Source organism: Paramormyrops kingsleyae, chromosome 7 (assembly GCF_048594095.1).
Source record: "Paramormyrops kingsleyae isolate MSU_618 chromosome 7, PKINGS_0.4, whole genome shotgun sequence".
Lineage (NCBI taxonomy): Eukaryota > Metazoa > Chordata > Actinopteri > Osteoglossiformes > Mormyridae > Paramormyrops > Paramormyrops kingsleyae.
Genome location: NC_132803.1, coordinates 5,802,481 through 5,824,747, shown reverse-complemented (window position 1 = coordinate 5,824,747; position 22,267 = coordinate 5,802,481). Strand labels below are relative to the sequence as shown.

Here is a 22,267-nt window from a genome sequence, read left to right as displayed (position 1 = left end):
TTGAGTTTGAGGCTGACCTTTAGTTTATCCTTAGCTTTTGGCATTGTTTTTCTAGATCTTTGTTTTGTGTCCCTTTTTCTATGTGTTTTCTATGTGTATTTAAGTGTCCCTGTTTTGCTCTGTTCTTTAGTTGTCTACTTTGTGGTTACTTTAGTTTTGTTCTTAATTTCCCTGTTTTGTTTCTGACTCCTCACGGTCATGGACCAAAACCAGATAGTCTATGATGATGTAAGGATCGACTCAGAGATGGATGATGGCCCTGGAGAATTCTGCTGTTATAGTTGTTATAGTCTGAGGAAGGTTGAACTTCTCCACTGTAGGAAGTCCATCCTCTTCTCCACTGTAGGAAGTCCATCCTCTTCTCCACTGTAGGAAGTCCATCCTCTTCTCCACTGTAGGAAGTACATCCTCCAATGATTAATTAATGCTCATCACAGGGAAATTTGGACATGTAACCAGTACATCTAACCTGTTCTGCTCTTCTTCCCAAGGCTAGTACGGTGTTCTCTTTACAAATTATGCTTTGTTATTCCAAAACCTGAACCACTTGACACCTTTGTATCTTAATATTTGTCTTAATATAAGTCTATGACAAAATTAAGAACTAAAATAAAAATAGAAAAATTCACATTTCATTTTTCAGTGGCACGTTTGGACTGAAAACCCAGTTGAGGTTCTATGATTTATAAATATCAGCTAATAGGGTAGCTACATTTTCTGATGTTTTGTATGTAAACAGATGTTTTGATTAGTATTTTTTCTCTTCGCTTAGATTGTCGCCCTAAATAAGACAAAGGAGAGGATGAAGCCGTACCAGGTCAATCAGGAGGAGGATGATCCAGATATTAAGAAGATTAAAAAGGTGCACTGTTGATGCTTATGCCTATGGTGACTCGATTTTGTTTGTGTGGATTCTTCATTAAAATCGGCTGAAAATACTAGGCCCGCCCGCATGCCCTCACAGCGTCCTGCATTCTAATGACATCGTGTCTCGTCCCCTTGCTGTTTCCATGCAGGTGCAGAGCTTCATGCGTGGCTGGCTGTGCAGGCGGAAGTGGAAGATCATTGTTCAGGATTATATATGCTCTCCCCATGCAGAGAGCATGAGGAAGAGGAACCAGATCGTCTTCAACATGGTGGAGGCTGAGACAGAATATGTCCTGCAGCTCTCCATACTGGTCAATTGTTTCCTGCGACCATTACGTATGGCTGCCAGTTCCAAGAAGCCTCCCATTAGCCATGATGATGTGAGCAGCATCTTCCTCAACAGGTTCGGCGAAAACCAGAGTATTATTTGTCTGAGTCTGTATCCTAATATGTGTGCTCGTTGTGGAGGTTTTTTTCCTTTATAATTCATTCTTTCCTTTTTTCCAGTGAGACAATCATGTTTTTGCATGAGATTTTCCACCAAGGCTTGAAGGCAAGGATAGCCAACTGGCCGACATTAGTTTTAGGTGAGTGCTAAGTTGTCTATGGTGATTTTTGCCAATTTATTTTTCATTCAAAGCTAAGAAGAGGGGAGTTTAAATCAAGATACTATGGTGATGTCATGGACTTTCTCTTAATGTGGTAACACCACTCCAAGGAATTCAGACTATGAAACAAGATGCTCATGGCTGCCAACGGCAAAATTATTCTTTTTTTTTGGAACAAATACAGATCATAGTTTATTTGGTTGGAAAATGAGCTTGAATGTTTTGCACAAGGAGGGCAGAATTTATGTGGGTGGGGGCCCATGGGATAAAGTCTTTTTTGGGGCGCTACCTACAGCATAAAATGTTGCTTTAACATCCATAAAATATCATTTGGGGCTCCCTACAACTTGGGCCCCGGTGCTGCAGCCTAGCTAAGCTTGTGCTTAAGTCTGGCCTTGTGCACAAGTAGGGAGGAACCGGCCTTAATTGTTCTATCCCCTCTGCCATGGCCTATAGCTGACCTCTTCGACATCTTGCTGCCAATGCTGAATATCTACCAGGAGTTTGTGCGCAACCACCAATATAGCCTGCAAGTTCTAGCTAATTGCAAGCAGAACCGCGACTTCGACAAGCTGCTGAAGCAGTATGAAGCCAATGCTGCCTGCGAGAGCAGGATGCTGGAGACCTTCCTCACCTACCCCATGTTCCAGGTAGACCCCTTAGTTAAAAACCCATACAGTACTTCAGAACCCAACTATCTTTTCTTTCCAGGGGCATCCAAGAGGCATGGCTGCCCTGGCAGATTCAGGGGACCCAGGTCTTTATAGGGGCTCCTGAATCCATCCATCCATCCATTTTTTGAAACCACTTGTCCTATGCATTGTCGTAGAACTCTTGTATAGGAAAAATAATAATTAACTTGCGGAACTTGGGGTCCCCCCCCTGCACTTGGTAAATTTATTGGTGAAACACCCCAAATTGTACAGTGGGGGACCCATAATTCTTTGGATTGAAAGAGGCAGCCCTAGTGGTGGGGTTCAAGGTGACATTTTGTCAGGGGGTGCAGAATTTCTAGCTGATAATCTGGTTCTATCTGATAATCTGAGGCATTTAAAGAATTTGGTTCTAAGCAACAAAGTTTTACATATACATTATTTTGTTTTCATGAGTTCAGAAAAGTTCAGTAAACATTGGTAATGATATACATAATATCAACATTACAGGTCTAGGTTGAGATACTATTTCAGTAATGGGAAACATCTGATGTTGTCTGTTGATATTTCATGACGCTAAATAGAAAGCCTGTTCTAAAAATTTAGCTTCATGTGAGATAAAACTTGCTTTGTATATGAGGATGGAAATCAGGACGTGCATAGCCAGCCTATTGGATTCTCAGCTTTGTACCCGTGCTATTGTCTGAAGTGTGAATAGACATTTTTTTATTAAGATTGCCTGATAATGGATGTTCTTTTGTAAAATCCGAAAGCAGAACTTCCCGTTTTGAACGTTGAACGTTATCTGTGGTAGGGGCACAAGCCTGAAGTGGTCAAATGACTGAGACCGGAGCAGCACAAGCATTAAGTTAAATTATAAAGTGATAAATAATATAGTCTCATTAATTAGGCACAGTAATGTTCCCTTGGCACTGGTCACCGTGGTTACGCCCGCATGACGCGTGATCCCCCTCTGACCCGAACAGATCCCTCGCTACATCATCACGCTCCACGAGCTGCTGGCCCACACACCCCATGATCACGTGGAGCGCATGAGTCTGGAGTTTGCCAAATCCAAGCTGGAGGAGCTATCACGGTGAGCCCGGCATGAACTGGGAAGGCGTGGAGGAGATGGTCCTCACATCAGATGTAAAGTACAGACGCTCCTCTACTTACAAACTTTCAGACATGCGAACGAAGAGGACTGTAAGTCTAAATTGTGTTCATTGGGCTCCCGTTTCCTGTCCGCAACATCAGTTTTTTTTTTCTGCGCGCCAATTCTGTCTAGTACGATTTCTGGCCGCTATTCCCGCCGCGCAGCAGCGTAGCGTGCGTACTCCCAGCTCCTTAAAATGATGTTGAAGAACGACTTACGAACATTTCAAGTTATGAACAGCCGTTCGGAACGTATCCTGCTTGTACATAGAGGAGCGTCTGTATTCCCACCATTACCTTCTGTAGTCATCAGCAGGGACTGCGGTTGAATGTATGTAGGGGGTTATGGAATGAAAATAATTGCTGATCTGTATTAAATAATAAAGCAGCAGTAATGTGGTTATAAGCTGATATTTTCACATGCAGCTTATAAAAACAGTGACAGTAGAAGTTTGTTTGCACAAATTTAACAGAGGGAGTTAAACACCAGCAGAAAAACATGTCATAGTTATGTGAGAACCATTGATTGAATACAGGTTAAAGTGTTCAATATCTTAGTAGAATATGAATGAGTGAATACAAATCACATTCAAACCCGTCCATTGTCTATCGTCGTATGCTGGACAGAGAAACAGAGGAGGGCCTGGAACCTATCCCATACAGCATAGGGACCAAGGCAGGGGTAAGCCCTAGGTGTCATGCCAGCTCAGCACAGAGTATAGGCAATATAGAGATCAGGTAGCTCACTTTATCTGTTTGGACTGTGAGGGGAAACCAGAGTAAACAAGAAAAGCCAGAAGACACAGGGAAAATATGCAAACACAGAGTGGAGAGAGATCTGAACCTCCACTCCTGAAGACTCAATAGTGATACCCAAAGAATCGTTGCGGCAACAGAAATTTTGGTTAAATGATTTACTAAGTTTACATTGCTGATTCTGTTGAGAAAACAACATATGACTGTTGTAATGCTTGCAGTAAATTTACTGTAATTACTGTAACAGAGTCATTCCACAGATACTGTACATATTATATACATCAATAAAGATAGTTACAACATAGGTATATACTAGGGTGGGGTGGAAACGACTCATTCAGAAATGTGGCGCTCAGGAGAATGCTTACACTGACATACTGGCAATATACACTATCCATTATCTATACCACAGGAGCATGCTTACACTGACATACTGGCAATATACACTATCCATTATCTATACCACAGGAGCATGCTTACACTGACATACTGGCAATATACAGTACACTATCCATTATCTATACCACAGGAGCATGCTTACACTGATATACTGGCAATATACACTATCCATTATCTATACCACAGGAGCATGCTTACACTGACATACTGGCAATATACACTATCCATTATCTATACCACAGGAGCATGCTTACACTGACATACTGGCAATATACACTATCCATTATCTATACCACAGGAGCATGCTTACACTGACATACTGGCAATATACACTATCCATTATCTACACCACAGGAGCATGCTTACACTGACATACTGGCAATATACACTATCCATTATCTATACCACAGGAGCATGCTTACACTGATATACTGGCAATACACACTATCCATTATCTATACCACAGGAGCATGCTTACACTGATATACTGGCAATATACACTATCCATTATCTATACCACAGGAGCATGCTTACACTGACATACTGGCAATATACACTATCCATTATCTATACCACAGGAGCATGCTTACACTGACATACTGGCAATATACACTATCCATTATCTATACCACAGGAGCATGCTTACACTGATATACAGGCAATATACACTATCCATTATCTATACCACAGGAGCATGCTTACACTGACATACTGGCAATATACACTATCCATTATCTATACCACAGGAGCATGCTTACACTGATATACTGGCAATATACACTATCCATTATCTATACCACAGGAGCATGCTTACACTGATATACTGGCAATATACACTATCCATTATCTATACCACAGGAGCATGCTTACACTGACATACTGGCAATATACACTATCCATTATCTATACCACAGGAGCATGCTTACACTGACATACTGGCAATATACACTATCCATTATCTATACCACAGGAGCATGCTTACACTGACTTACTGGCAATATACACTATCCATTATCTATACCACAGGAGCATGCTTACACTGATATACTGGCAATATACACTATCCATTATCTATACCACAGGAGCATGCTTACACTGACATACTGGCAATATACACTATCCATTATCTATACCACAGGAGCATGCTTACACTGACTTACTGGCAATATACACTATCCATTATCTATACCACAGGAGCATGCTTACACTGACATACTGGCAATATACACTATCCATTATCTATACCACAGGAGCATGCTTACACTGATATACTGGCAATATACACTATCCATTATCTATACCACAGGAGCATACTTACACTGACATACTGGCAATATACACTATCCATTATCTATACCACAGGAGCATGCTTACACTGACATACTGGCAATATACACTATCCATTATCTATACCACAGGAGCATGCTTACACTGACATACTGGCAATATACACTATCCATTATCTATACCACAGGAGCATGCTTACACTGACATACTGGCAATATACACTATCCATTATCTATACCACAGGAGCATGCTTACACTGATATACTGGCAATATACACTATCCATTATCTATACCACAGGAGCATGCTTACACTGATATACTGGCAATATACACTATCCATTATCTATACCACATTAGCATGCTTACACTGATATACTGGCAATATACACTATCCATTATCTATACCACAGGAGCATGCTTACACTGATATACTGGCAATATACACTATCCATTATCTATACCACAGGAGCATGCTTACACTGACATACTGGTAATATACACTATCCATTATCTATACCACAGGAGCATGCTTACACTGATATACTGGCAATATACACTATCCATTATCTATACCACAGGAGCATGCTTACACTGACATACTGGCAATATACACTATCCATTATCTATACCACAGGAGCATGCTTACACTGACATACTGGCAATATACACTATCCATTATCTATACCACAGGAGCATGCTTACACTGACATACTGGCAATATACACTATCCATTATCTATACCACAGGAGCATGCTTACACTGACATACTGGCAATATACACTATCCATTATCTATACCACAGGAGCATGCTTACACTGACATACTGGCAATATACACTATCCATTATCTATACCACAGGAGCATGCTTACACTGACATACTGGCAATATACACTATCCATTATCTATACCACAGGAGCATGCTTACACTGACATACTGGCAATATACACTATCCATTATCTATACTATATATATCTATTTTGCACGTTTAAAAACTTTTCTGCACTATTGGAAATTGCTATTGGAAATTTTGATTTTTTCACCCCACCCCAGTATATATTAGGCATGAAACCTCCATTATTATTAAAACCGCCATCGTTGTTATGATTCAATTCCAGTTTTGGTCACTGATAAAAACAGCTGTTTATAGATTTATTCTGATTAATTGTAATGCATTCCTACGATGCGTACATATTTAAAAAGATATACGTTTTATTCTAGCCAAATGTGCGATGTACCTGTTTTTGTTGCTGCAGGGTGATGCACGACGAAGTTAGCGACACTGAGAATATCCGCAAGAATCTGGCCATCGAGCGCATGATCGTAGAGGGCTGCGACATCCTGCTGGACACCAGCCAGACGTTCGTCCGCCAAGGTGCACTCCAGAGACGAAGCGTCTGGAAGTAGTATTTCATTGTGGTTTGATGGTTCACTTTCATAAGATGCACATCCATGTTGCAGCTGGGAATGGTGTATTATGTAAGAAAATGACACAAACAAATTTTAGCGACATCCAGACACTTTAAAAACAGTTTGAAATGCATTGAAAATGAAACTCAATGCTAGGATCTTGTTTACTTGATTTTGTGTTCAGTTATTAATTGTATTTCATGCTTTGAAATGTTTGTAAAATCAAACACATCCTATTCATGCAGCCAATCGCATAGCTTCTGTTTTTTTCACTGTGACCTCTGTGGGAGCCAGTCTCCCTCGTGGGATTTTTTAGTTCAGTTCTTTTCCGTTTTCCACCTGCACTTTTCTCCTCTACTCTTTTCGTCTCACCATGTTCCTCTCACTCCCCATATTCTCTTGTCCTTATTTCCATGTTCATCGCACTCCGCATATGTACTTCTCCTTATGTCCCATGTTCTCTCTCCATATTTCCCTCTGTTGATGTTCCTCTTTCTCATCATCTTTCTGACTCCCCATATTTCCCTTCCCTTATCTTCCACCTTCCTCTCACTCCCCATATTCCTCTCTCCTTATGTTCCATCTCCCTCATACTCCTCATTTTCCCCTCTCCTTATGTTCCATCCTCTTCACATTCCCCATATTCCCCTCTCCTTATGTTCCATCTTCCTCTCACTCCTCATATTCCCCTCTCCTTATGTTCCATCTTATTCACATTCCCCATATTCCCCTCTCCTTATGTTACATCTTCCTCTAACTCCCCATATTCCTCTCTCCTTATGTTCCATCTTCTTTACATTCCCCATATTCCTCTCTCCTTATGTTCCATCTCCCTCATACTCCCCATATTCCCCTCTCCTTATGTTCCTCTTTCTCACTATGTACCATTGACTCTTTCCCTGCCTCCTGTCAGGCTCGCTGATCCAGCTTCCCTCGGTAGAACGGGGAAAGCTTAGCAAAGTGCGCCTCGGCTCACTCACCCAGAAAAAGGAGGCAGAGAGGCAGTGCTTCCTGTTCACCAAGCATTTCCTCATCTGCACTCGCAGCTCAGGGGGCAAGCTACACCTGCTGAAGGTGAGTTGTGTGCCAGCACATGTTCTGTGAGGCTGAATGGCTTGTGGCTCTGCTGTGTGTATAACTCTGTCCCTGTAATTGGAAGGTCACCGCTTCAAATCCCATATCTGGCTGAGTGGTTTTGCGATTGGGCCCCTGAGCATATTGCTCCAGGGACACATTGTGACCCTGCTTTATCACACGGATGTTCTGCTAAATGAATGTGTCTATTTAGCCCCTTTTACAGTGGCCAAGATTGGTAGTCTTCTCCTTGGTTTGTTGCGAAAAGGAAGAAAAAAAAAATCATTTTTTGAGGCACACAGTATCTCAGTGAAAAAAAACTGGATTTAATCCAATGGTGAATCAAACTTCTCCAGCGAGTTGGAGGCTGTTTTGGCTGTGGGTGGGGGTGCAGCACAGTGTTCTCCATTCAGACCTTCTGCCCTCCATCTATCACCCTGAGTCTGAAACGATCCCCCTCCTTCTCTCCATCTGCCCCTTCTTCATCCTCCTCACTTCCTGTATTATCTGTGCAGCTGAATCTTACAATCTGGATCTGATTACTGGGATACATTGAGACTTTTTTTTCAGAATTAAAACAAATATAACGACCTCGCGGTCTTTGTGACATATTGCTGCTCCAAACATTGTTCCAGGACATCCATTGTGCATCTGGAAAACTTTTATGTAATACTCTGTACATATTTCTAATTGACATATTTGTTGAAGATGAAAAAAGGCCCATGGTCATCAGTATTACACATGAGTATCTAGTTTCTGGCTCCCAAGAAGAAAATAAAACTCAGTCCTCTTTTAAATGACTTTCTGCTAGGTGCAGACATTTTCATTTCAAAAGATGAAACCTGAAAAGATCACATTCTCTGTATTACTCAGTACCGCAATATGTGCATTATTAAGAAAATGTCAATAAAACATATATTAGCATATATGGTTTATATATATATAAATATATATAAATAAATAAATAAAATATAATGCTTCATAATACTTCATTTTGCAGTGATCACATATACATATATGTGTGTATGTGTGAGTGTGAGTGTGATCACTGCAAAATGAAGCATTTGAGACCCTCGGATCCATTCTGTCCAATTGCTTGTGCTCCCACAGCAAGGCGGGGCTCTGTCTCTCATCGACTGCACGCTCATTGAGGAGCCTGATGCCAGTGATGAGGAACGTGAGTGTAAAATGGGCCAATTAACTAGCAAATTATCAAACCATACAAAAATATATTAGACACTGGATTTATGTGGGATGTTTTTTTTTCACTATAAAATATGTTTTTCCACGAAAATGAAAATGGTTAAGTGAAAATGAAAATGGCGGATGAGTCTTGTTTGTTTAGTTCCAGGCTAGTATACATCGTATTCCTTGAATAACTAAAAAAGCACCATACCCTATCTCATGCCGATTCAGCCAACTCCACGGGGCAGGTGTTCTGCCACCTAGAGTTCAAGATCGTGGTGGAGACGCCGGATGGCCTTGCCTTCACGGTGGTCCTGCTGGCTCCGTCTCGTCAGGAGAAGGCGGCTTGGACCAGCGACATCAGCCAGGTGGGGCGTCCTGTTTGCAGAAGAGCTCACCTCCGAAGGGGGTGTCGTCCGTCCGCCTGGCCGGGTGATTCAGAAGCAATTGAAATGTAGTTTCTACTGCCTGCTAGACTGTAACTCTTTTGGAGAAGATTGGTCCATTCATTATTTAGTCCAGTTTGGTCTATTATTTCGGTCTATTTGTTAAAGCGGGTATGGAAATGCATCCGGTTTCGTATGTAGACAATTCTGCTTAACATTTCTCCTGGGTTTAAAAAAACTGAACTTTGCATTATTCTTCTTGAAGTTTGATCTATGTTTTATCTGTATTTATTATGAATATGAACATGACTTAACAAGACTTGGGAGTGAACTGTCAGATTTCCGGAAATGTCAGGCCAACTAGAGCGTCTGCCTGAGTAGACAAATGAGATATCAGGGGAATTGCTGTTTGATAGGATGGTAAACAGTGATATTTGTCATTATTTCTAGTCGATATCCTAATTTTGCTGACTAAGGTACAGAGAACGGTCTATACAGACTAACAGCTCTAACAACATCGTTCAGGTTCAGTTTGGGAATTAGTCAGATACAGAAGGGTTGTGTATATATGGAAGCATTGCACACAAAGAAATATTGAATATCTGTTATCATTTATGATGTTTGAGTATTTACTAAACAGCTAATATTGTCAGCAGCTGGTTTAAAAGAAATTATTTTAAGCTAGCCTTGATATGGCTAAACGAAGACTAAAACATATTCACAGTTCTATGGCACCATTGATGCATTCCCGTTATATAATTTTTTTGTTTATAATGTCATTATGTACAGTGCAACATGTACAAAGCTTATAGTTTTACATAGATGGATGTTCACTGAAGTAGCAAAAGGCTTTAAATTTGATCAGTTTACTGTTTTTGTTCTGTTTTAATTTTCTAAGGTACTATATGAAGATTATATGTAGGGATATATGTATGGATGGGGAGTTTGTTTAGAGGGATTTTCCATTAAAAGCTACTTTCATCTCTCAAAACTTTTACAATCTGCTGTGCTACTAGTTGCTGTTAAAAGCGTAAAGTGCTTCCAGACTGTCACCCCCTTATCTGCTGTTTTTACGCTTCTCTTGCTGAAAAGGGGCATGCGTGTGACGTCACAGCAGGCGGAGTCACTGTGCTCACCCACTGAGTGGCAGCATTAGCGTTCAGCTCGAATGCCGCAAAAAACACGAATAAACTGGGAATGAGCTGTTGTGCGATTGACTGTACGAATTGACGTAACAAGAAATAGGAGCTATCTTTTTAGAGACTGCCGAAAACTAAATAGGTATCGGACGTAGATCGGTCACGTATGCCCGGTACCCCATCCGTTAAATAGGTCTGGATCGGTGCCAGTATTCAAATCAGTGCATCTCTAGTTATATGCTATATTATATAATCTTGGCTGCCATTTTGAGGAAGTTTTCAGTGTTGCTGTTAATTGACAGACATGAGGTACATTATTGTTAAAAATAAGCATTGTATTGTACTAGCAGTTCAGGATTAATAGGTCGTGGTGGGAGGACTCTTTCTAAAACTCTTTTTAAGACGTGCCTGCATCCTGTTTAATACACTGATACTCGCATTCTTCACTTCCTTGCAGTGCATCGACAACATCCGGTGCAATGGCCTGATGACTAGTGTGTTTGAGGAGAATTCCAAGGTCCCAGTACCTCACATGATCAGGTAAATGATGGTGGCTGTCTGGTGTCTCTTTGGAGTTCTTAAGTTCCATATTCCGTGGAGAACAGAGATAGGTTCACTACACTGGTATCTCGTAACCACTCGCCAGTATATGCCTTATCCAGTAGGTACTGGATGTATGGATTTTGGACCGATTGAATTGCTATAAAGTGGTAGATCACATTATTTAAATCCTTGCTTTTAATTTCAATGAAATATGTTTTTAAACCTTTAATTAATTGGATAGCAGAATGTAAGCAACATGTGAGCATACATTAACATCCTAACATAATTGTATAATGTTTGTAATTTATATAGATTAAAGCTGTTAAGGGATGTTAAGGTATGTTAGGCTGTTAAGGTATACTAACATGCTCCCTAAGAATGTTCTATGAATGCATTATGAAGGTGCACTGAATGTTCTATCAATGTGGTATGAATGCATTATGAAGGTGCCGTTAATGTAAAGCGTTACCTATAATTGTGCAGTACAAGAAGAATGGATGAATATGTTAACGGAAGCATTGTTTTTCCATGTCTTGTATTGTCCTGTGTTGGTTTTTCAAAACCATTTTGATAGCTTGTGTATGGATGTGTATTGTTTTATAAATATCGTGATAACAGCTCTTATCCTTGTTTGTTAGATGCGACCATGTTTGTCTAGTTTTGTCTGGTGCGTCTCCTGGCTGGATATCACTGTGTCTTTTGTACCAGACTTTTCCGTGTTGCCTGTCAGACTCACCTAAAGCCTTTACCCGCAATAGAGAGTCCTCCCACAGCCCAGTCACAGGCCGCTTGGTTGTGCTCTTCATTAGATCCGATGCGCGTCTCCATAAAGATGATGTTGACATTTGCTTCAGCAAGACGCTCAACTCCTGCAAGGTTCCCCAGATCCGCTACGCCAGCGTGGAGCGCCTACTCGAGAGGCTGACCGACCTCCGCTTCCTCTCCATCGACTTCCTCAACACTTTCCTGCACACGTACCGCATCTTCACTGCTGCCGCTGTGGTCATGGATAAGCTGGCAGACATCTACAAAAAGCCCTTCACGTCCATCCCAGTCAGGTGAGAGCGGTTTACCCAAACTGCCCACCAAGGTCAAATCCAGCACTTCTCATTCCTCTTGGCCAAGAAGGGTCAAACCACCTTCCAGTCAGGGAGCAGGAAACTACCTTTTACAGCTCACAATTTCGTTTACATTAAGGGTAGGTCACACGCTGCTGCGGAAAAAAATGAGACCATTCTATATTTTTAAACATCTGCATTTTTAAATACTGGTTTAATTGTGGTTCTGCTAGACAAGAATAAGGTGAAGCAGGAGACACTGGGAAGGACCAGAAACCAGCCAGGTAAAGGGCGGAAGCGACATTCTAATGCCAGAGGCGACTACCAACTTATCCAACAGTGTCTCATGAATCGGAGGATGGCATCAAGTGACCTTCAAAAGGAATAGGAAACATTAAGTGCAGGTGTGAGGTGCACTGCTAGGACCGTTTGTATCAGGCTTCCAGAAGTAGCACTGAAGTCCCATAAAACAAGATGAAATTAATGAGAAACAGAGAATAACCAGGCTGCAGTTTAGTTAGTTAAACAAAAAAATATGCTGTGGTCTCTTAATTTTCTCTGTGACTGTATATTCCTTATCCCCGAGTAACCAAAGCAGGTGGGTCCCTAAACCCCATCCAAGACACTGATTTGTATAGCGTTTTACCATGTATATCCGAAGCTACTGTTTTATTCCATGGTCTAGTGGTGGGCCATATGGCAATATTTTATTGTAACCAGTTACAATTCTATCCACGATACGCATTTCAGAGGTACCATTACAATCAGAATGCAACGCTACATTTACATTTACTTTAATTTGGCAGATGCTTTTGTCCAAAGTGACATACAAGCTAAATAGCACATTACAAACATATGTGCTGTTGAGGAATCAACTGAGCTTGGCTTCAAAATGAATGCCTAGTTACAAACACACTACTTAACACTGTTATTATAATGACAGAACAAACGGCAAATGCCTGTCATGGGATGTTTGCGTGTTTGGAGGCTGCAACAGTACTACGACAGAAACAGACCAATGTGAAACAAAGCCATTTCAGCTTGCATAGTACTGTCTGTGTATCTCACTTCTTTGTCAATTATCTGTCTCATTGGACTAGATCTTGAACTAAAAACTTAACTGATCCCTTTTGATCAGTTAGCTGACTTTGAGGGAAAAACAAACTTTATATACCATTGAACTCAGTTTGTGGTAAACTGAGTTCAGAAGTTATTGACCGAATTGATAAATGTTCATTGGTATACAAAACCTTTGAAACTTTAATATAAAAGTTAGAAAGCCCTTCTCCTACAATTCTTTCAATGAGTTTCTTTTATATATACAGTATTTTACAAACCTTAATAATTAAGTTAATTATTACAGTGCTACCCGCAGTGCTTTTGTAAGGATAGTCTTGCTGGTTAAATGGCTAATTTGAATTAGTACTAAAAAAATGTGATGTGATGTATATCATGGGTCACAATTAAAACCAAAAATACTGTGATTTGTCATTTTGACTATATCTCCCACCTCTATCTATCTATCTATCTATCTATCTATCTATCTATCTATCTATCTATCTATCTGTTTATTTATTTGTTTACTTATTTGTTTGTTTATTTTTTGTCATATTATATTTAGGATTTTTTATTTTATTTTGCCTTAAAATGCTTGAACCACTCTTATGCAGTCAACTTTTGGTCTATTAGTATCTGTTTTTATATATTATTGGTCTACTTTCTCACTGTGCTGCTGTTTTCCAGTCATGTACTGTACCATAGTTATAAAATATCTTGCAGGACATCTGCCTAATGTTTTGGTCTCAATATACTTCATTTTTACTTTTGTTTGCACCATTCAAAGGAGCTCTGCTCTCCACTTCCACCTACACATAGAGCATGCAGTACTAAACTAGTTTCTACATTTTATGTGTATGACTTTACTGTTTCCTGTTTTCTATTACCTGTTTCTTGTATACTCTTTCCAGTTTCCTGTTTTTCTATTCTATTCTATTCTATTCTATTCTATTCTATTCTATTCTATTCTAATTCTCTTCCCGTGTGTCTTTCTTTGCTCTTCACTTTCATATTCTGACTTATTGTAAAATATCTTCCCCCATCACAGGTCCCTGGAACTCTTCTTCGCCACCAGTCAGAGTGGGAGGAGTGGGGAGCTGCAGAACGACAAGTCCCCCCACCTGTGTCGGAAGTTCTCGTCGCCCCCGCCCCTCTCCATCCCCCCCCGCGCCGTGTCCCCGGTCCATGCTCGCAAACTGTCGCTCAGCTCTCCGGTGGGGGCCAAGACGGGGGCGCTGGACCTGTCCACCTCCACCCCCGCCTCCAGCGCCAGCAGTCCCACGTCGGCCCAGCCATCGGACACTTCGTCTCCCCCAGCTGGCACCAAGGTCCCCTTGGACCTGAGCCGGGGACCCCCCTCACCCGAGCATGGCCCCGTCACCCTGGAAGAGGGTGGAGAGGTTCCCCGCATTGATGCGCCCGGGGGTAAACTGCGCTGGAACATTCGCAGGAGTAAGTTTGGAGAACCGGAGATTGTTCCCTCCCCGTGTCTTTTTTTATGCGCAATGGGCGTAAACGTTGATGGCTTTAAGTCACAAACAATGAACGTTTCGGCGTCTGCCAATGACAGGTTGACGTATCTGCTAATGTCACCAAATAAAAGAGCCAGAGATACAGGCTGTTTTCTCTATAAAATGTATTCATCTGCTCATTTTCAGGAGCTGAAGCACCTCAGGACGCGAATCTTTCCCAAGAGCCGTCCTACAGTATTATACGGGTCACATATACAGTACTGTACAAAAGTTGAAGTCATTCAAAGGAACGTGTGTAGTACATGTGTATTTGCTAAAAAAAAAAAAAAAGCACAATTTAACACTGTAATAAATGCGAATGATCAGTAGCATAATGTTTGTTCGCTTCTCCAAAACTAGATAGGTGAGATGAATACTGCTTTTTACCAAATTTTTCCTCAGGGCCACCCCAACCATTCCATGTATTTGTTATACCACCATCTGACTTATTTAATTAACTTATTTAGTGAAATAGCATAGTGAGGTATTGATTGGCCAGGCATGGTATGATAGTGACTAAGTCAACAAAAACATGGGTATGTTGGATGGGTAGTGGAAGTACTGGATGTGACTTTAGCAGAGGTTTTGAAATGGCTAAGCTAACACACTTTGACAGACATAAAATCATGGTTTTATAGCAACATAAACATCAATTAAACATAATTGTCTTGACAGCCAAAGACTTTTGCACTATATTTCCACTTGTAGTGGACGTGGATTGTGCTATCCACACACTTCTAAGAGTTAACGTTTTTAATAGCTAATGTTGTGTTCACATGTAATCTTAGGTCACCATCAGGGTTCTTCATCTGGAGGTATCACCACACGTACGTTCCAAAGAAAAGCACTATGTGGACATCGGCACAGGAACTTGTCTACGATTTTCGCCCCCACACAGAATGGCATCTTTGTGGTCTCTTGTGGTCCTGAGGAAACACAAAGACTAAGACTAAGTCAGTGAATAAACTGGGACAGTTTCTCTCACTGACACGCTGATTAAAAGCAACTAGCAACATCGTTAACCCTGAGGAAAGTGTTACTGGAGCTGTCTTCATGTTCTTTACTGAGGCTTATCATCTCATTAATAATAATTTGGGTAATATTTTTGCCTGTTTTTGTAACTATACTATTTGGCCACTGACTTGGGGTGGTGGTGGTGAAGTATATAGACTATATTATGCCAATGTTGGGGAAGAGAGATTAACCCTCACAAAACCAGGCCAATTCCTGAACTTCCCGATGGAAAACTGTCCTGCTCTACTCTTGATCATTTGGGTTACACACGTTGTCTGTTACTCACATGTGACCATAAATAATGTGTCCCGTACCATTAGTGAAGTGCTTAAGCAGGCATGTGGAATAAAATCTGCAAATCCACAAGTCAAAGTCTCAATCCAGATGTGACCGAAGGTTGATGAGTCTCAATATTCTGACCTTTTTGACAGCGGTGCTAGAGTCTGTGTCAATGGACAAGTTCATCCCAGAGACACCCCCAGTGAATGAGCCAGGAGACATGTCCCCATGCCGATCGCCTTCCACCCCCCGCCACCTCGCTCGCTACAGACAGCCTGGAGGTACGTCCATCTCTGCCATCCAGACCTATGGAGAAACCTATGGAGAATGGCCTTTCATCATCCAGGTGTTTCGCATGCCGATTAGTTATGGAGGGAAGTTCTGGGAAATGCAATACAAGCAGATTAACTGATTTGCTGTCCATCATATTTCTGCTGGCTGACCTTCAGAACAGCAGGACACTTAACAACTTTTCTTCTTTAAATTTCAATGTTAAAGACGTTACGCAATTAGAAAATTGCTGTTAGTCAAAAGGCTTACCGAACAATTAACAATGTCAACAGTACTGTAGTAAGATTGTAATTCATAAACCAAAAGGAAAATAATTCATTTAAATGAGGATTCTGGATTAACTGAATAACAGAACTAGGTAAACAGCCTCCATTTTCTGCTGTCGAGTTTAATATGTCATAAAATCCCTCTGGAGACAGGAATTGAATTTAATGAGCTGAATGAATCCTGCAGCCGTTCTTCCTCCTTGTATAAGTATTGACCTTGCAGGCAGTCTGTCCACAAAGATGTAACAATGAGCATCTTTGCTGGCCTTGAGTCAGTTTAGCATTTGTTAGATCAAGTCGCAGAGTTGAATTTGGGGGACACATTATTTACATATCTGACTGAGATGTTTTCTGTCCTGACCTTATATGTCTGTCTATCTCTCTGTCTGTCTGTCTCGCTCTCTTTATACATTGTTTACATATATTTATGCACTATTATGTATATACACCATTTAACTATTGTGACACCCTCCCTTGGTCCCTTGCCATTATCTCGAGCCACTGGATACCTGTATATGAGTGGTATGACAATGGTATACATTGACATAAACCCAAATATGAAATGATTTTAAGTGGTATGAAGTGGTATTTGTGTTTAAGGTCCTCTTTTTATTTGTGTATTGATGTCCGTTGTTCTCTAGTCCAATCAGCTGAGAGCCCCCGCTTCTCTGTGTCCCCCACCTCAGCTTTTGCCATTGCCACAGCCGCAGCTGGCCACAGCAGCCCCCCCGGTGAGCCCCTATGGAGGGTGGGGGGAATTATTTTTATGTAGTGAACTTCCCTGGCAGATCCTTCGCAGGAACTTTAATTGCAATTGCATATACGATTACACAACTATAATTATACAATTGTATCTGTTTATGCAGCTGTGGATTAATCTTTACTTAAATGACAGACACCCAACATTTTAGTTCTGTTTAAGAGTATTTTATTTAATGACTTGAATTAATCTGAAAAATTTCCCCCACAGCAGTGGAAGAAAGTTTGCTCCATCATAAATAAATATCTGAACCTGTATACACATGTAGCATTTATTTTTATGGATCGGTGCTTACATTAAGTCTTTAACGTAAGCTTTTTCTGTGCGATCTTGGCATTGAAGGGTCTCCTGTGTGTACGTGTATGCCGGTCTCCTCCTTCAGGTTTCACAAACTCTGAGAGAACATGTGATAAAGACTTCATCATCCGCAGAGCTGCGACCAACCGGGTCCTGAACGTCCTCCGTCACTGGGTCTCTAAACACTCGCAGGTGCGTGCCGCCCTCATCGCTATAGAGAAAAGAGTATCTGGGTGGATTAGTATGATTCAATGGAATCAAAAGGTTGAGCTTGCAGGCTGTCTTTGTGTCTGAATCGTACATCAAGAGTATGGTAATATTCGTCATTTGTAACATTGAAACAGCAACATCAAAGAGCTATTAAAGTATGCCGCGATGTGATATCTAATAGTCAGTATGATTTATGGTCAGTCCCCTTACGGCTGGTTCATACTTCACGCAGACGCGGATGCACCATTGCGGTGAAGTAATTTTCGTTGCGAGGTTGGCCCCGAAGGCCACACAGGTGGGCCTCGTGAGAGAGTGTGTATCACTCAAATTTCCATTCGGTGACGCAAACGCGCCTCAATCATTCATTGGTCGGGGGAACAGGGTAAAAATAGCAAAAAGTCAGAAAGGGGATTGGACCAGAGATTGTATGTAAACACCTTTTCTACCCTCTCTGATCAAACTGAAAATGAGCATGGCTAGTAGATCTGAAGAGAGGTTGGCTGAAGAAGTCTGGAAATACAATTCATATGATTCCTAGTTAATGGATTATAAAGACTCACAGGTGGCTGCAGACTAAAATAAAATAGCTGTCTATGTCCCTGCCTCACTGTGATAATAGCTTTCATTTTTTAATTTAGTCTTTATCATGTTTTAAATTTTGCAGTTTTCATTTAAAATTTAATTGAGATTTAGTTAGCTTTCAATGTGGCTTTGTGCGTTTTATTTTAAAGATGTATTATCTATTTATATTTTAGTTTCAGTTTAAGTTTTAGTCATTTTAATTCTGGGGATAGACGGAAACTTGTACAGTGGTACCTCATAACTCGAACTTAATCCGTTCAGAACCCTGGATCGAATACTAAAAAGTTTGAGTTCTGGTCGAATTTTCCCCATAAGAAATAATGGAAAACCAATTAATTGGTTCTCGGCCCCAAAAAAATACATCGAAATATGGTTTTTTTTTTAGCATTTAAACACAAAATGAACCGGGTAAAATAAGAAGAGCATATACTGTACTAAACACATCTAAGCACATTTATCAAAACAGTAATTTTTAAAGTAAGAAAATAAATGTATCCCAACAATGTGTCCTGCCTCCATCGTCCGCTCCTTCCGTGTGCCACGCCCCCTCGTTAACCCCGTGTGGAATCCCCGTGTGATCAGCTGTTTCTGCTTGTTGTCATTAGTCCTCTGTATTTCGTCCACGTTTCAGTTTGTTTGCCCAGTCCGGTCATTGTATTGTCCGTCTGCGTTTTGCCTGCCTTACCTGTAATTAAACCCCGTATTCCCCAATACCCTGACGTCTGCGCCTTTGTCTCTGTTCTGTTCCGTCCCGTCCCCGCTCGGCAGGACAATATTATTATAATTAAATGTATTAATTTAGTTTATTATTAATATTAAAATAATAAGAAATATTTATTTTAAAATAGATTTTATTATATAATAATAATAATTACTGTTACTGTCTATCATTGTCTAAATGTATTTTTACTGTCTAAATATATGTATTCAGCTAGCGTAAACATGCACGGTGCTATCACAGCGAATGCGAGGCTGAGACTGAAGCGTTACCCTTTGTTTCAGCTGAGAGACGTGCCGCGTGAAGCGTGCAAGTTATCTTAGGTCGGCGTTCACGGTTTGACTTCTGAGATTTAGATCGAGTTCTGCATAATTTTTTTTCGAACTGGTTGGTTCGACTTTTAAGAAATTCAAGTTATATTGAGTTCGAGAACTGAGGTACCACTGTAGAACTTTGCTAGCTACTTGTAAAATGTTGTGATGTAATGTCGTTGGCTATTTCTGTGGTTCATTGCACGAGAGGCCAAAACATAACCAATTCACCACTTAGCTAAATAGCATTTAAATACGGTAATGAAAAGTGTTTATTTTTTATTATTTTATTTCAATTAGTTTAATAAACAATATACTTTTCATATAGTTTCTTATAGTTTTTCCTTTATTTTCATTGCTTATTTTAGTTTGATAAAAGGTTCATTAATGATAATAACACATACTTATGTATGCTTATTTAACCTTGCATACTGTAAGTGTATAACGTTTAACTAAAATTTGTATTTTTAATTTAACATCCATACCGCTCTTCATAAATGTGACTTAAGGGCATAATTTCTCTACGGCACTAACCCAGGCCTGATAGGCTCAGATGTGTGAATAATCAGGATCACGGAGGGTTTGGCACCGCGGCACTCGCACTGGGGCAGCTGAAGCCACAGGGAGTATGAATCAGGTCTTAGAAGTACTTAGGTGCCTGAAGCATTTTTCATAAAATGCGAGTGCGTGCGTGTCTGTGCCCTGCGATGGACTGGCATCCCATCCAGGCTTTAGTCCAGCCTTATGCTCTATGCTGCCCTAAGTATGTATAATGTCAGATTATATTTAGATCCAGATAACTTATGAATGCCATGCTTATGTCACTCCCATGGAAATAATCACATATTTATTAGAGTGAGCTTTCCTAAGAATGCACGCAGAAACTGATAGCATGTGCTTTACGTAACACCAAAAGACCAGGGCTTCGTATTTCGCAGTGCTTCTATTTTTTAAATTTTTCGTTATTTTCAGTTAAAGTATAGATTTTAATAGAACGGTGAATTTTGACATTTTTTTTACTATATTTTGGAATCGCGCCAGTTAATTGAGCGTGACGGTCATTTGAGTAATGGATACAAGAACTTTTCCTTGTAAACGTAATGTTCCGTCATTGATGATATCTGTTTTAGGCTACATGCGCAAGCCGCTGTAATCCTGGAAGACAGACAGCTCTGTGAAATGTCACCACTTTCCTGCAGGCACTGGGTGCTTATTAACATAATTTAGCAGCATATTACATATGTCCTGTTGTTCGGAGGCTTTAATGATTTGGCATTTTTACAGGAAGGTTATTTGCTGCTGAATATTATGGAAAGCTATTTTTCATCCACCTGCTGGGAGCACTGTGATTAAGCGCGTCTTGTTCATCTTATACGTGCAAAAAGGAACAATAAGCACAAAATACTCTAGTAGTGGACCTTTTTGTTCTTTTTAGTCACATTCCTGACTATGCAGCCAAGCATTCTTGATGTTCCAGAACCTTTATGACAAAACGTTGCATTAAGGTAGGTTATGCACATTGAATGTACCATTTTGTGTTTTTGAATAATTAAAAGAATGACAAAAACTGAAATTTTAAAGTACTTTTTAAGAATTTTAAGTCTCATAATCACCACAAAGGCTAAATGACATATGCTGTATAAAGAGCAGAATTGGACCATTCAGGTCCAGAGAGTAAAAGTCCAGACCGGGATTTTGTTTCAACCAAGCAGTTGAGCATAAAGAGTCACAGTCACAGAGTACTCAGCTGGTTCATTGAAACAAAATCCTGGTCTGGATTTTTACTCTCTGGACCTGAATTACCCAACTCTGATAAAGAGGTCAGGAGTTAGGAAGAATTTGTAAGAATCTGAAATGAAAAACATTTTTTATGTAGTGAGATGGAAATACAGCACTGTAACATATTACTGTGTGCCAGTGGGACTGTAAGTAAGAGTTTGTCTTATATACAGAACCGCGGAGTCATTCACAGGATATGTGGAGTTTAATTCCTGACCAGTAATAATCATCATCCTGCAGAGATTTGAATGGAGGTATATTTGATTCTTTTTCAAATGGGTTGAGCTTTACTGTCACTTAACTTTACTGTGAACCTTGCACAGTAACGACTGGCATTTTAAGCAGTTTGTGTCTGACAGCTTTCCCCATGAAATGCCACAGACTTGGGTTAAGATGCAGATGTCAGGCTCTGACTGCTGCCTTTAAACGTCAGCTGTTTAGGGTGACGACCATTTTCCTGCTCTGCTTTAGCTATTGCAGTACTTCACCATATTGCCCGTATTCTGCTTCTGTATGCTTTTTATTTTTAAATGACAAATTGGGAAGTGACACTGTCTATCTCATCTCGATCTTACCCTGCGTGATCCATGATAATCCGGATGGATTAAACGTACGTGTGTTTTTTTTGCTACCTGGTAATCCCATTCCTGAGCTGCAATGAAATGGCAATTTT

General features: G+C 40.4%; 1 protein-coding gene and 1 long non-coding RNA gene across 4 annotated transcripts in view; one reads left to right on the top strand and one right to left on the bottom strand.

Moving 5' to 3' along the window:
- Positions 1-22,267, top strand: part of LOC111859979 (ras-specific guanine nucleotide-releasing factor 2-like) — a 60,802-nt gene that overhangs the window by 25,419 nt on the left and 13,116 nt on the right. Inside the window, exons 4-19 of one of the 3 annotated variants that reach the window (XM_023843221.2) lie at positions 773-862; positions 1,017-1,270; positions 1,375-1,454; positions 1,932-2,125; positions 3,115-3,224; positions 6,982-7,100; positions 8,049-8,209; positions 9,320-9,386; positions 9,626-9,762; positions 11,377-11,459; positions 12,317-12,520; positions 14,625-15,028; positions 15,876-16,040; positions 16,533-16,661; positions 17,579-17,668; positions 18,080-18,186. In XM_023843221.2, the coding sequence (XP_023698989.1) occupies positions 773-862; positions 1,017-1,270; positions 1,375-1,454; positions 1,932-2,125; positions 3,115-3,224; positions 6,982-7,100; positions 8,049-8,209; positions 9,320-9,386; positions 9,626-9,762; positions 11,377-11,459; positions 12,317-12,520; positions 14,625-15,028; positions 15,876-16,040; positions 16,533-16,661; positions 17,579-17,668; positions 18,080-18,186 (2,394 nt within the window). Of the gene's footprint in view, positions 1-772; positions 863-1,016; positions 1,271-1,374; positions 1,455-1,931; positions 2,126-3,114; positions 3,225-6,981; positions 7,101-8,048; positions 8,210-9,319; positions 9,387-9,625; positions 9,763-11,376; positions 11,460-12,271; positions 12,521-14,624; positions 15,029-15,875; positions 16,041-16,532; positions 16,662-17,578; positions 17,669-18,079; positions 18,187-22,267 lie in introns of all 3 variants that reach the window. The other 2 variants (XM_023843212.2, XM_023843230.2) reach the window with 2 other exon arrangements.
- Positions 15,897-22,267, bottom strand: part of LOC111860007 (uncharacterized) — a 21,634-nt gene continuing 15,263 nt past the window's right edge. The window contains exons 2-3 of the long non-coding RNA XR_002841942.2: positions 16,522-16,698; positions 15,897-16,013 (exon numbers count right to left, since the gene is read on the bottom strand). This is a non-coding gene — a long non-coding RNA (uncharacterized lncRNA). The remainder of the gene's footprint in view (positions 16,014-16,521; positions 16,699-22,267) is intronic.